Source organism: Taudactylus pleione, unplaced genomic scaffold, assembly GCF_031769625.1.
Source record: "Taudactylus pleione unplaced genomic scaffold, aTauple2 ptg001334l, whole genome shotgun sequence".
Taxonomy (NCBI): Eukaryota; Metazoa; Chordata; class Amphibia; order Anura; family Myobatrachidae; genus Taudactylus; species Taudactylus pleione.
In genome coordinates, this window is record NW_028285734.1 from 3,215,216 (window position 1) to 3,229,602 (window position 14,387).

At 49.0% G+C, this 14,387-nt stretch overlaps 1 protein-coding gene and 1 long non-coding RNA gene across 7 annotated transcripts in view; one reads left to right on the forward strand and one right to left on the reverse strand.

Annotated features, from left to right (window-relative positions):
- The window catches only part of LOC148443103 (uncharacterized), a 45,837-nt gene extending 43,219 nt beyond the window's left edge, over window positions 1-2,618 (reverse strand). The window contains exon 1 of the long non-coding RNA XR_015875748.1: window positions 308-2,618. This is a non-coding gene — a long non-coding RNA (uncharacterized LOC148443103). The remainder of the gene's footprint in view (window positions 1-307) is intronic.
- FAM131C (family with sequence similarity 131 member C) overlaps window positions 1-14,387 on the forward strand; it is a 67,051-nt gene that overhangs the window by 31,945 nt on the left and 20,719 nt on the right. The window contains exon 1 of one of the 6 annotated variants that reach the window (XM_088463221.1): window positions 643-880. The exons of 1 other annotated variant lie outside the window; for it this stretch is intronic. Coding sequence is in view for 1 of the 5 variants with exons in the window: in XM_088463218.1 (XP_088319344.1) it covers window positions 2,486-2,507 (22 nt within the window). In the remaining 4 variants the exon portion in view is untranslated. 4 more of the 6 variants (XM_088463220.1, XM_088463222.1, XM_088463223.1 and 1 more) reach the window with 4 other exon arrangements.

Genomic DNA, 14,387 nt, shown 5'->3' on the forward strand with positions numbered 1-14,387 from the left:
AAGTAGCATTTATCAAGTACAGTCTATAGAATAATAGGTAGGATATGATCGGTTGCTATGGGCAACTGCTCGCACGCACAAACATTGTGCCACACACAGGACTGGCTGATCACATACCTGAGTGACCTATATAAGATCTACAAAAAAAAGTGGTGAGAGCTAAAGGGGGAGATGTATCAAAGCTTGGAGCGAGAAAGTGGAGAGAGAAATAAAGTACCAATGAATCAGCTCCTAATTGTCATTATTCAAACACTGGTTGGAGATGATCTCACCCGGATGGAGACTTCCTGGTTGGAGATGATCTCACCTGGATGGAGGCTTCCATGTTGCAGGTGATCCACCTGGTTGGAGGCTTCCTGATTGGAGGTGATCTCACCTGGCTGGAGGCTCACTGTTTGCAAGAGATATCACCTGAATGGAGACTCCTCAGTTCAGGTGATCTCAGCTACTGTAGATGGAGGCACCCTGGTTGGAGGTGGTCTCATCTGGATGGAGGCTCCTAATTGCAGGTGATTTCAGCTGGATGGAAGCTCCCTTGTTGCAGATGATCTCAGCTGGATGGAGGTTCACTGAGTGCAGGTGATCTTACATGAATGGAGGAGGCTCCTTGTGTGCAGGTGATCTGGCATGGATGGAGGCTCCCTAGGTACAGGTGATCTCACACGAATGGAGGCTCCCTTTGTACAGATGATTTCACATGGATGGAGGCTCCTGGGTGCAAGTAAACTCACTTGAATGGAGGCTCTTGGGTACAGGTGATCTTGCCAGGATGGAAGCTTTTGAGTGCAGGTGATCTCAACTGGATGGAGCTTCCTGGTTGCAGGTGATATTGCCTGTATAGAGGATCCTGAATGCAACTGGAGGAGGCTTCTGTGTGCAGGTGAGCTCACCTAGAGGGAGTCTCACTGGGTGTGGGTTATATCCCACCTGAAGGGAGGTTTCCTGATTGCAGGTGGTCACCTGGACAGAGGCTCTCTGTGTGCAGGTGATCTCACCTAGAGGGATGCTCCTTGACGGCATGTGATCTCACCTGGATGGGTGTTCCTGGGTGCAGGTGATTACTAATCTCACCTGGAGGGAGGCTCTTGTGTGGAGGATCTCTCACCTGGAGGGAGGTTTCTGGATTGCAGGTGGTCACCTGGACGGAGGCTCCCTGTGTGCAGGTGATGTCACCTAGAGGAAGGTCCCTTGTGTTCAGGTGATGTCACCTAGAGGGAGGCTCCTTGATTTCAGGTGATCTCATCTGGATGGAGGTTCCTGGGTGCAGGTGATCACTGATCTCACCTGGAGTGGGGCTCCTGTGTGGAGTATCTCTCACCTGGAGGAAGGTTTCTGGATTGCAGGTGGTCACCTGGACGGAGGCTCCCTGTGTGCAGGTGATGTCACCTAGAGGAAGTCCCTTGTGTGCAGGCGATCTCACCTAGAGGGAGGCTCCTTGATTGCAGGTAATCTCACCTGGATGGAGGTTCCTGGGTGCAGGTGATCACTGATCTCACCTGGAGGGAGGCTCCTGTGTGGAGGATCTCTCACCTGGAGGGAGGTTTCCTGATTGCAGGTGGTCACCTGGACGGAGGCTCCCTGCGTGCAGGTGATGTCACCTAGAGGAAGTCCCTTGTGTGCAGGTGATCTCACCTGGATGGAGGCTCCCTGGATACAGGTGATTGATGCTCTTGGATGCAGGTGATTTGTATGGATGCTCCTTCCTCGATGCAGGTACCTGGATGGAGGATCCTGGGTGCAGCTGATCTCACCTGGATGGAAGCTCCGTGGGTGCAGGTGATCTCCCCTGGGATGCCCCCTGGGTGCAGGTGATTTCCCCTGGGAGGCTCCTGTTGCAGCTGTGAGTAGGGATCGGCTGCTCCCCAGCACAGGTAGCGTTAATCCCCGGGCTGCTGTTGCCAGTGTCACCTCCTCGTGTAACAGACGCTGAGAGACCCTCCCAGATATGAGGATAGAGAGGGCGGACTGTCTGAGAGTAGCTGAGCGGCAGCTCCCAGTACACAGACCCTCTCCACCGTCCTCACTGCCGGTGCCAGGGATGCCAATCAGCCGCTGCCTGCTCCTGCCAGGGGCCAGCAGGGCACACAGGAACTACCTGGGGGCCACGCACGACCTCTGAGAGCGCCCGGGGGTGTGGTGTCTGCAGAGACCCCCAGTTCTGTGGAGAATGCTGAGACCACCAATTGTCAGGAGGCTGCTGAAACCACTATTTCTGTGCAGGCTGCGGTGCTTGGCCCCCCGGGTGTTTGGAGACTGCTGAGACCCCAGCTTAGTGGAGGTTTATCTATCCCCCAGTTGTTTGGAGGCTGCTGGGACCACCAGTTGAGTGGAGGCTGCTGATACACTCAGCTTAATGAAGGCTGCTGAGACCCTCAGCTAAGTGGAGGCTGGTAGCACCATGGTGGGCTTTGGAAGGTCAGGGGTAGAAGTGCCCATTTGGAGCTGACTCAGGGGGATCATTGTCCGGATTTTCCTGCTGGTCACTATGGGCTCCTGTATCTCTAAAGGTGAGTTCTGTGGGCATTATAGTGTTACATGGGTATTATTAACACTAACACCACTAGGGGCTTTTACCTGTGTGACCAGCACTGACTGTACTGAGAGAGTTGGGGGTTAAATGCTGCAATAAGTCCAATGTCAGAGGTATCTGTCCACCCTGGCTGCCTATGCTGCTTTCCCTCTTTATACATTTATTTATTGGGTTCATTAGGCTACAATAATGTACAGCTGATTACAGGGACTGACCCTGCTGTATAGGTGCTGCATATGTGAAACTAATGCCTTCTATATGTACACTGTATACATTACAGGACAGCTGATTACCAGGGACTGAACCTGATGTATAGGTGCTCCATGTATATATGTACACTGTATACATTACAGGACAGCTGATTACAGGGACTGAACCTGATGTATAGGTGCTCCATGTATATATGTACACTGTATACATTACAGGACAGCTGATTGCAGGGACTGACCCTGATGTATAGGTGCTCCATGTATATATGTACACTGTATACATTACAGGACAGCTGATTGCAGGGACTGACCCTGATGTATAGGTGCTCCATGTATATATGTACACTGTATACATTACAGGACAGCTGATTGCAGGGACTGACCCTGATGTATAGGTGCTCCATGTATATATGTACACTGTATACATTACAGGACAGCTGATTGCAGGGACTGACCCTGATGTATAGGTGCTCCATGTGTGACACTCATCCCTTCTATATGTACACTGTATACATTACAAGGACAGCTGATTATCAGGGACTGACCCTGCTGTATAGGTGCTGCATGTGTGAGAGAGACACTGTATACAATACAGAACGGCCATCACTGATTTCAGTGGTTGAGTTATAGGGGTCACTCTTAAGGTCAAACCATAACTGACATATTCAGGAGGCATGCGGTGCCTCCCACCTCATTCACAGCAATTAATGACAGAGGATGAGACCAAGGGCTGGGAAATCCAGGTGCTGTATTTACTGATTATGACAAATCCATGGAAGTTGAACACACCTGTCCCCGTTTGCTACCAACACAGTTAAGGAAATAAACCACCTCGCACAGTGTCCTGTGTGATGTCTCTTTACCACCTCTGACTGTGCGCAGTTCCCTGTACATACTTCCAGTTTCTAATTTGAGGCGCAGCCTTTGTCATCCTTGCACCTCTCCAAGGGGTGCAGCCTGGTTAAAGTCACTTTCCGATTTTTTTTTTTTTTTTTTTTTTAATATAAAGTTGCAGCACAAATTTAGATGCACGGTAGCAGAAATGTAAGTGGAAGACGCACAGAGATGTTGCGTCTTATCAGGCGCGTCGCTGGAATTGTTTGCGTACAGAGACTCACGGCCGCACACATGGGGTATAGCCTTCTGACACCCGCCATAGGACTGGTGCAAGTATAGATGGTGCATCTCAAGACGCACCAGATGGTAATACAGCATCTATAGAAGCTGTGAGAGGGCATCTTAGTCCTTGTACATTTGGACACAGATCTCCTTGTGTTTCCTCAGAACAGTCACAGTAATACCCCTTTTCCACCAAAATTCCGGGTCTGACGCGGAGATGGAACAGGGTTCCTATCCGGATCAGACCCGGAATTTAGCCGGCGCAGACTCTGGATATTCCCGAGTCGGCGACGCTCACACCGCAGTTGGGTCTGCATAGACCCGGCTTTTCCGGCGTGAAAGTGGACAGTTGGAGATGACGTTATCTCCAAGCGCCACTGAAGCCGGACCAGTCAGCCGGTTTGCGGCGCACTGCAGGTTATCAAGACCCGGAATGCGCCGTACACACAGCAGGGTTTCACGGGTTACTCCTGTGTTAAACCCTGCTATTTACCTGGGTTGGATTGCCGGGTCACTCAACCTGGCGATCCAACCCTCACCCCTTTTATGCCAAGGAGCTGCCCGGGTTAACCTTGCAATAACCCAGGTTTTAGCGCCGGTGTAAAGGGGGTATAAGAGATACTGACACTGGAAAAGACACAGAAGCTTTTCTGGGTTAATGTATTCACTTAACTTTCCTTAATGTCACTCCCTTTAGAATATCGTTCCAGTGTTGCTCACTGCATGTTGCCATATGTTCTGAAAGGTCTTTGTCCACAATCTACGTCTCTGAATCGAACAGTAGTTACATCCTATTATCACCCACTGTGAGAGAAGGTGAGGTACTAGCATTGTGTTACCCACGATCCCAGTCACATGTATGTTTACATCTAAATAAATGTTGTTATTATTACATTTTATTTATAGGGCGCCACAAGAGGTCTGCAGCGCCATACATACAGTAAAGGGTACACAGAACATTACATTACAATACAGTAACCAACTTATAAACAGAGCACAAGTAACAATTAGCAACACAATTCTCCATACACAATACAGATGGGAAGGTGAAGGTTGTCATAGAAGGCTGTGAGACAGTGGGGAGGAGGACCCTGCTCCTAGGAGCTTACAATCTAGGGGAGAGGGGAGACAGACAGATGACATGAGGCATGAGTGGGTAGAGAGGGACCTGAGTGCAGGAAGTAGGCAAAGTAGAGATGGCTGAGGCAGGAGGGACAGAGCCTTGGTGACTGATGTGGTGCAAGGGTATGCTTTGATGAACAGGTGGGAGCCAGTGCAGGTTTTGGCAGAGGGGAGCAGCAGAAATGGAACGGCAGGAGAGGAAGATAAGTCTAGCTGCAGCATTGAGAACAGACTGGAGGGGAGTAAGATGGCAATGTGGGAGGCCAGCCAGTAAGGTTGAAGTAGTCAAGCCGAGAAATGATTAGTGAATGAATAATCAGTTTGGTAGCATTCTGGGAGAGGAAAGGCCTAATACGAGCGATGTTGCGTAGCTGGAGCTGACAGGATTGAGCCAGAGATGGAATGTGGGGTGTGAAGGAGAGGGTGGAGTCAAGGGTGACACTCAAGCAGCGAAGTTGGGGGACAGGGGAGATGATTGTGTTGTCAACAGTGTTAGCGAGATTGGTTGGAGTGGAGACTCTATTAGGGGGAAAGATGAGGAGTTCGGTTTTGTCCATGTTGAGCTTCAGAGAGCACTCGGACATCCAGGAAGAGATGGCGGAGAGGCAGCTGGTTACCTGAGAGAGGACAGAAGGGGAGAGTTCAGGAGAGGAGAGGTATAGTTGTGTGTCATCGGCATAGAGGTGGTATTGGAGGCCAAAGGAGCTGATGAGTTCTTCTAGTTTAGAAGTGTACAGGGGAGAAGAATAGTGGGCCCAGGACCGAAGCCTGTTGGACACCGACGGGAAGGATGGAAGGGGGGGGGGGGGTTGGGGCCGGAGGTGACACAGAGAAGGAGCGGTTGGTGAGGTAAGAAGTGAACCAGGCATGGACGGTGTTAGAGATGCCAAAGGTCTGAAGGGTGCGAAGCAGGAGAGTTTGATCCACGGTGTCAAAGGCTGAAAGAGAGGTCCAGCCGGATGAGCAGAGAGAAGTGACCACTGGATTTGGCTGCAAGCAGGTCATTGGTGACTTTGGCCAGGGCAGTTTCAGTGGAGTGACGTTGGCAAAAGCCAGATTGGAGAGGATCAAGTATGGAGTTGTCAGAGAGATAGCTGGTGATGCGGCTGTAGACAAGCCGCTCAAGTAGTTTGGAGGCAAAAGGGAGAAGAGAAATGGGGCGGTAATTGGCAGGTGAGGACGGGTCGAGGTTGGTTTTTTTAAGAATAGGTGTGACGAGCATGTTTGAACGATAAGGGAAAGATGCCGGTGGAGATAGATAAGTTGAAAAGGTGAGCAAGGTGGGAGCAGGCAGTGGAGGAGAGGGAGCGTAGAAGGCGAGAAGGGGTGGGGGTCAAGGGGGCAGGTGGAAGGAGGAGAGGACAAGATGAGGGAGTAGACCTAATCACCCGTGGTGGGGCTGAAAGAGCACAAGATGGGGTGGCCGGGAGGTGCAGATGGTGGGAGAGGTAGGGTTGCAGCAGGGAGATTGGAGGATATACTGTGACGAATTGCCTCAATTTTGGAAGAGAAGAAGGAAGCAAAGTCAAATGCAGTGAGGGAGGATGGAAGAGGTGGAGGTGGGGGGCGGAGGAGAGTTTCGAAAGTACCAAAGAGGTGGCGGGGATTGGAGGACTGAGAGGAGATGAGCAACTGGAAGAAGGATTGCTTGGCGAAGGAGAGGGCCGAGTTGTAGGAAGAGAGGACAAACTTGAAGTGAAGGAAGTCCGCCAAAGAGCGAGATTTCCTCCAGAGGCGCTCAGCTGTGCGCGAGCATTTTTTGGAGAAACCGGGTCAGTTTGGAGTGCCAGGGCTGGGGTTTGGACTGACTGAGGGGGACAGAGGATGAGGTGGCAACAGAGTCAAGTTCAGAAATGAGGGTGATGTTGTAGAAGGAGGCTGCCTGGTTTGGGCAGGCCATGGTTGATAGAGGAGAAAGGAGAGTATCAAGTGAGGAAGACAGGACAGCAGGATCGAGAGACTCAAGATTGCATCTGGTGATGGTGTCTTTGGGTGAGGGGAGGAGTGGAGGACTTGAGAGTGAAGGAGAGTAGATGGTGGTCAGAGAGGGGGGAAGGGAGAGTTGGAGAAGTCAGAGAGAGCACACAGATGGGTGAAGACGAGGTCAAGGGAGTGGCCGAGGCAGTGGGTAGCAGAGGAGGTCCATTGAGAAAGTCCAAAGGAGGAGGAGAGGGCAAGAAGCTTGGTGGATGCAGGATTTGTGATGTCAATAGGGATGTTAAAGTCACCAAGGATTATAGAGGGGAGGTCAGCAGAGAGGAAGTGGGGAATCCAGGATGCAAAGTTGTCAAGGAATTGGGTGGGGGAGCCTCGGGGACTGTAGATGACTGCAACACGGAGATGAATGGGGTAGAAGAGACGGATAGAGTGGACCTCGAAGGGTGAAGAAAGAAAGGGAGGGCTCAGGTGGGATAATGCGAAAGGTGCAGTTGGGGGATAAGAGTATGCCAACTCCGCCACCTTGGTGGTTGTCAGGTCTGACAGAGTGGGTGAAGGAGGCCCACATAGGAGAGCGCAGCAGGGGAGGCAGTGTCGTCAGAGGAGAGCCAGGTTTCAGTGATAGCGAGAAGATTTAAAGAGTGGGAAATAAAGAGGTCGTGGATAGCGGGCAGTTTATTGCAGACGGATCTGATATTCCAGAGGGCACAAGAAAATGGGAGGGAGGGGACGTGGGATATGTGGATGAGATTGTCTGGGTTGTGTGTGAGGGGGTGTGGGCTAGATCTAAGGGGAAGGTGTAAGCCGGTGGAGATGGTTGGTATGGGGCAGGGGCGAGGAGGCATGGTGGCTGACACAGGGTTGAGGGAGAGCAAAGGATGACAAGTAAGCAAATAGGAGGTACTGTAGGCAGGGAAGCACAGCAGAGGATGCAGGTATTAGAGGGGAAGTAGTGGAAGAGAGTAGGTAAGTAGTGTAGGAGAAATAAAAGTCAAATGAAGAATTGTAAAGAATACACTGGTAAGAAGTACATTTATACAGGGCAATCATGTGTATATAAAGCAAATTACAATGTTTGGGATGTGCATTCAGATGTTTTTCAGAATGCTCGAAGCTGCAGCCAAGGAGAAAAGTTTTGCAGTGTCCAAACCAGGGAGATCAGTGTAAAGAGTGCAGGTTATGCAGTGTCCAAACCAGGGAGATCAGTGTAAAGAGTGCAGGTTATGCAGTGTCCAAACCAGGGAGATCAGTGTAAAGAGTGCATGTTATGCAGTGTCCAAACCAGGGAGATCAGTGTAAAGAGTGCAGGTTATGCAGTGTCCAAACCAGGGAAATCAGTGTAAAGAGTGCAGGTTATGCAGTGTCCAAACCAGGGAGATCAGTGTAAAGAGTGCAGGTTATGCAGTGTCCAAACCAGGGAGATCAGTGTAAAGAGTGCATGTTATGCAGTGTCCAAACCAGGGAGATCAGTGTAAAGAGTGCATGTTATGCAGTGTCCAAACCAGGGAGATCAGTGTAAAGAGTGCATGTTATGCAGTGTCCAAACCAGGGAGATCAGTGTAAAGAGTGCAGGTTATGCAGTGTCCAAACCAGGGAGATCAGTGTAAAGAGTGCAGGTTATGCAGACTGCAGGATTGATGTTTATGTTGACTCACTGTATAGTTTGAGTGTAGTCCATCTGTGTTTTTGCTGGCTTGTAGTTTGGTTTCCTTTGGTTTAACGCTGGTATAACGCTAATTTTGATTTTAAATGCTCAATACACTTGAGATCTAAACACTTCAGCATCTAAAAGGCTTAGCAGCATACTCTGAACTGAATATATAGGGCTACAAACATGTGCATCCTGATTTACCCCCACCCCCAAGCAAACAGCCCTCCACTCTCAGCAGAAGGTGCTAATTAAATCTGTGCATAGTGAGGTCAGTATATCACTCTAATTCCATGTCATTTATAAAACATAGTACAATTTTAAAACAACTTACAGCAACTAATATTAATTTACCTATGCAATGTAATTGCTGTTATGCTATAAAAATATAGATCAGTTGCATCTGAAGGAAATAGTCAGTGGTAAATTTACCTGTGGGATGTGTTGTTTTGGGGTTCAGTTCCACTTTAAGGATGCAGTGATACTGATAACATGTGTTCTACATGTGATGTCAGTACATTGTATGAAGATACAGACGTGTGTCTGGTCTACGTGTCACCTGCTGTCTGTATATACACCAATCAGCCATAACATTAAAACCACTGACCGGTGAAGTGAATGACATTGACTATCTTGTTACAGTGGCTCCTGTCAAGGAGTGAGATATATTAGGCCGGGGGTAGGCAACCTCTGGCACTCCAGCTGCTGTGGAACTACATACACCAGCATGCCCTGCCATAGTTTCGGTGTGAGGGCCTGCTGAAACTGTGGCAGAGCATGCTTGGATGTGTAGTTCCAAAGCATCTGGAGTGCCACAGGTTGCCTACCCCTGTATTATTCAGCATGTGAACACTCAGATCTGAAGTTGATGTGTTTAGCAGAACATCCACTAGGGGACTAGGGAAAGACAGTACAAATACAACATCATAATCGTACCATCGTTCCCCATCCCCTGCCGTGTGTACACTGAACGATTACACCCTCCATCATCCCCGAACGTGGCCAATCTGTTGTTATCGGCAGATTGACCGGCATGTTCGTTCGATTGATGTCGGAAACAACCAGCTGGAGCGCGCATCGCTGGTCGTTTCCGACATTATAGTGCACGATTAATGAGCGATTGCACAATTACGATGTCGTAATCGTGCAACCGCACATTAATATTAGAAGCAGGAAAAATGGGCGAGCGTAAGGATCTAAGCGACTTTAACAAGGGCCAAATTGTGATGGCTAGACGGCTGGGTCAGAGCAAATTGTGATGGCTAGACGGCTGGGTCAGAGCAAATTGTGATGGCTAGACGGCTGGGTCAGAGCAAATTGTGACGGCTAGTCGGCTGGGTCAGAGCAAATTGTGATGGCTAGACGGCTGGGTCAGAGCAAATTGTGATGGCTAGACGGCTTGGTCAGAGCAGATTGTGATGGCTAGACGGCTGGGTCAGAGCAAATTGTGATGGCTAGACGGCTGGGTCAGAGCATATTGTGATGGCTAGACGGCTGGGTCAGAGCAAATTGGGATGGCTAGACGGCTGGGTCAGAGCAAATTGCGATGGCTAGACGGCTGGGTCAGAGCAAATTGCGATGGCTAGACGGCTGGGTCAGAGCAAATTGTGATGGCTAGTCTGCTGGGTCAGAGCAAAATTGTGATGGCTAGTCTGCTGGGTCAGAGCAAAATTGTGATGGCTAGTCTGCTGGGTCAGAGCAAAATTGTGATGGCTAGACGGCTGGGTCAGAGCAAATTGTGATGGCTAGACGGCTGGGTCAGAGCAAATTGTGATGGCTAGTCGGCTGGGTCAGAGCAAATTGTGATTGCTAGTCGGCTGGGTCAGAGCAAATTGTGATGGCTAGTCGGCTGGGTCAGAGCAAATTGTGATGGCTAGTCGGCTGGGTCAGAGCAAATTGTGATGGCTAGTCGGCTGGGTCAGAGCAAAATTGTGATGGCTAGACAGCTGGGTCAGAGCAAATTGTGATGGCTAGACGGTTGGGTCAGAGCAAATTGATAAAGTTAATGCTGGCTATGATAGAAAGGTGTCAGAACGCACAGTGCATCGTAGCATTAAGCGTATGGGGCAACATAGCCGCAGACAGGTAAGAATGCCCGTGCTGCCACCTGTCCGCTGCTGAAGCGCCTACAATGGCCATGTGAGCGTCAGAACTGGACCGTATAGCAATGAAATAAGGTGGTCTGGTCTGATAAATCACATTTTCTTTTACATCTTATGGATGGCCGGGTGCGTGTGTGCGTCATTTACCTGGCGAAGAGAGATGGCACGAGGATCCACTATGGGAAGAAGGTAAGCCAGTGGAGGCAGTGTGATGGGGATGTAGTTAATATACCGGCGTACGCAATGCCGCGGGTCTAAATCCCGACACTACCTGCCCGACAGGGGACTTAAGATAGACTTTGGTATTTCGACGCCTATCTTAATCCCAACGCCGGAAGATCGACCCCCGTCATCCCGATTGTCGTGTACCTGGTAAGTATAATACTTAGCCCGGGGATGGGGGGGGTTACTTTTAGGGACCAGCGGGGGGACTTCGGGTTAGGCACCCCCCCCCCGGGGAAGGTTAGGGTTAGGCTAGGGGAAGGGAGGGTCAGGCACCACCTGGGGGGGGGAGGTTAGGTTTAGGGTGTGGGGAGGGGGGGTTAGGTTTAGGTACCCCTGGGGGGAGGTTAGGGTTAGGCACCTCTAAGGGAGGGTTAGGGGGGGAGAGGGGGGGGGGTTAGGATACTTGCCACTGGGCGTTGGGATCTCCTACTGACGGCCTTCCACTGTCGGGATTTGAACTGGCGGCTAATGAGCCGTCGGTATTTCAATCCCATTCCGTGTGATGTTCTGCTGGGAAACCTTGGGTCCTGCCATTCATGTGGATGTTACTTTGCCACGTACCACCTAACTAACCATTGTTGCAGACCAAGTGCACCCCTTCATGACAGCAGTGTTCCCTGATGGCAGTGCCAGCGGGATAATGCGCCCGGCCACACTGCAAAGATTGTTCAGGAATGGTTTGAGGAATTGAAGGTGTTGACTTGGTCTCCAAATTCCCCAGATCTCAATCCGATCCAGCATCTATGGGATGTGCTGGAAAAACAAGTCTGAGCCATGAAGACCCCACCTCCCAACTTACAGGACTTATAGACATACTCGCCTACCCTCCTGGGAGTCACGGGAGGCTCACGATTTTTCATGTTCCTTCCCCCACCGAAAGATTAAGCAGTTCTCCTGCATCCCCCCAATTTCCTAGTGAAGTGGGCAGGATGGGGAGATTTTCCGAGAAATTTGCGGGTCCGTAGGTAGGGGGCGGGGCTTAATGACCAGTAGCGCACGCAGGGGGGGTTTCTGAGTACCCAGAAACCCCCCCTGACGAACCTAATTTTTTGTCTCCGAGATGGAGGCAGTCTTGTCTTAGTCTCTGCACCAGCCATGGGCCATCCACGAACAGGGCTGTGCCCCGTACTCCCCTCAGTGGTCGCGCTGCCTCCCATGCCTGTCCTATAACTGCGGCTGACGTGATATGAGCTTCTGCAAATGCGCAGAAGCTCATTCAAGCCGGAGCTGCGCTGATCGCCGACAGCTGTGCACTTCGGCCGCCCACAAAGCAAATGACCCACCGGCAGCTAGAGCAGTGAAGGGCCGGCCGGGCATCATACATATCGGGGGCTGAGGCCGGCCTGTAGTTGTACGGCATTGCTTCACACTGGCTGGCCCCTCCCCAGGGGTCACCAGCATACCCATCACCGGGCTCAGAGTGGGCTGCATGGTTCAGCCCTCCTCTCCCTGCTCCTCGGCTGCTGTCTGCCTCCCCTCCTCACCACACTGACTGTGTCCCGGCTCCCTGCTCTTTTCACAGGAAGACAAGGTAAGGAGAAACTGTTATATATTGGAAACCACCCCCCCTAAAAATCTGGCGTTTGCCCCTGATGACGGCTATAGTCTGGCCACGCCCCTGGAAGATTAGAGTAACAGCTCCCGGAAAGGATTTCACAAAAGTCGGTAGGTATGCTTATAGGATCTGCTGCCAACGTCTTGGTGCCAGGTACCACAGGGATTTAGATGCGTAGCTGAACAGCGGTGACCTAGAAATTAGTTCTGCAAGACAACATAATCAGGTGTTAAAAAGCTAGCGGAAGTATAGGGTATGACTCAGTGATATAATAAGATGAGGCTCAGTTATATAATAGGATAAGGCTCGGCGAAACAATAAGATAAGGCTCAGTGATATAATAGGATAAGGCTCGGCGATACAATAAGATAAGGCTCAGTGATATAAGATCAGGCTCAGTGGTATAATTAGTTAAGGCTCATTGATATAATAAGATAAGGCACAGTGACATAATAGGATAAGGCCAAGCAATATATTAAGATAAGGCACAGTGATATAATAGGATAAGGCTCGGCGATACAATAAGATAAGGCACAGTGATATAAGATCAGGCTCATTGATATAATTAGAGAAGGCTCATTGATCTCATAAGATAAGGTCCAGTGATGTAATAGAATAAGGCTAAGCAATATAATAAGATAAGGCACAGTGATATAATAAGATAAGGCTCATTTATATAATAAGAAGAGGCACGGTGATAAAATATGATAAGGCTCTGTTATATAATAAGATGAGGCACAATGATATCATTAGATAAGGCATAGTGATATAATAAGATAAGGCTCATTGATATAATAAGATAACGCTCATTGATATAATAAGATAAGGCACAGTGATATAATAGGATAAGGCTCATTGACATAATAATATAAGGCACAGTGATATAAGATCAGACCCAGTGATATTAGATAAGGCTCACTGATATAAAAAGATAAGGCTCAGTGATATTAGATAAGGCTCAGTGATATTAGATGGGGGTCAGTGATATAATTAGATAAGGCTCACTGATATAAAAAGATAAGGCTCAGTGATATTAGATAAGGCTCAGTGATATTAGATGGGGGTCAGTGATATAAGATCAGGCTCAGTGATATAATAAGATAAGGCACAGTGATGTAATATAAGCCTCAGTGATATAATTAGATAAGGCTCAGTGGTATAATAAGATAAGAAAACTCAGTGTTATGTGGGGTATATTTACCAAAGGTAATTTTTCAGTCGGTTTTGCAAACCTTCCATTTCCTAAAGTCAAAACCAACAGCAAAACATCCAAAAACCCGACTTTAGGACACTTTAGAACATCGGACCAACAATACATTCTTCCTCTTTGAGAAGCATAGATCCACAGATTTACTAATGGTTGGTGTTACAACCACCCAAAAACTGACTGCAAAACGACTGGAAACCCACCCAAACAGACCAGCCTGAGGCAGATGATTTTGGGAGTAGAACAATGATCTGTGCAGGCTTAATTAGGTTAAAGTGTTAAAATTAGGGGAAAAAAGTGTGGGATCCCCATTCTAAATCGGTAACCAACCCCAGATCATCAGCCTGGGCTGGTATTGGAAAATAGGTGAAAAAGCGCCGTGGGGTTATTTTCCAATAACCAGCAAGAGTTAATATTAACTCTTTATAATCTTTGTAAACCTAACAAAGCCTGCACAGATCATAGTGATCTGTGCTGTGCTTCTGTTTAGGGTGCTTTACTGTCATTTTTTAACTTCTAAGCATCGTAGGCTTAAATATTTTTGTCTCTTTTTTTGCCCTCTTACAGAACCATAGTAGAAGTTGTTTAACTTCTATTTGCCATCGGTTTTGAACTGAAAGTATTTACTGAATATAGTCCAAGTGGCATGTGAGTACTTACTGGCTATCGCACAAGTGGCATGTGAGTACTTACTGGCTATTGCACAAGTGGCATGTGAGTACTTACTGGCTA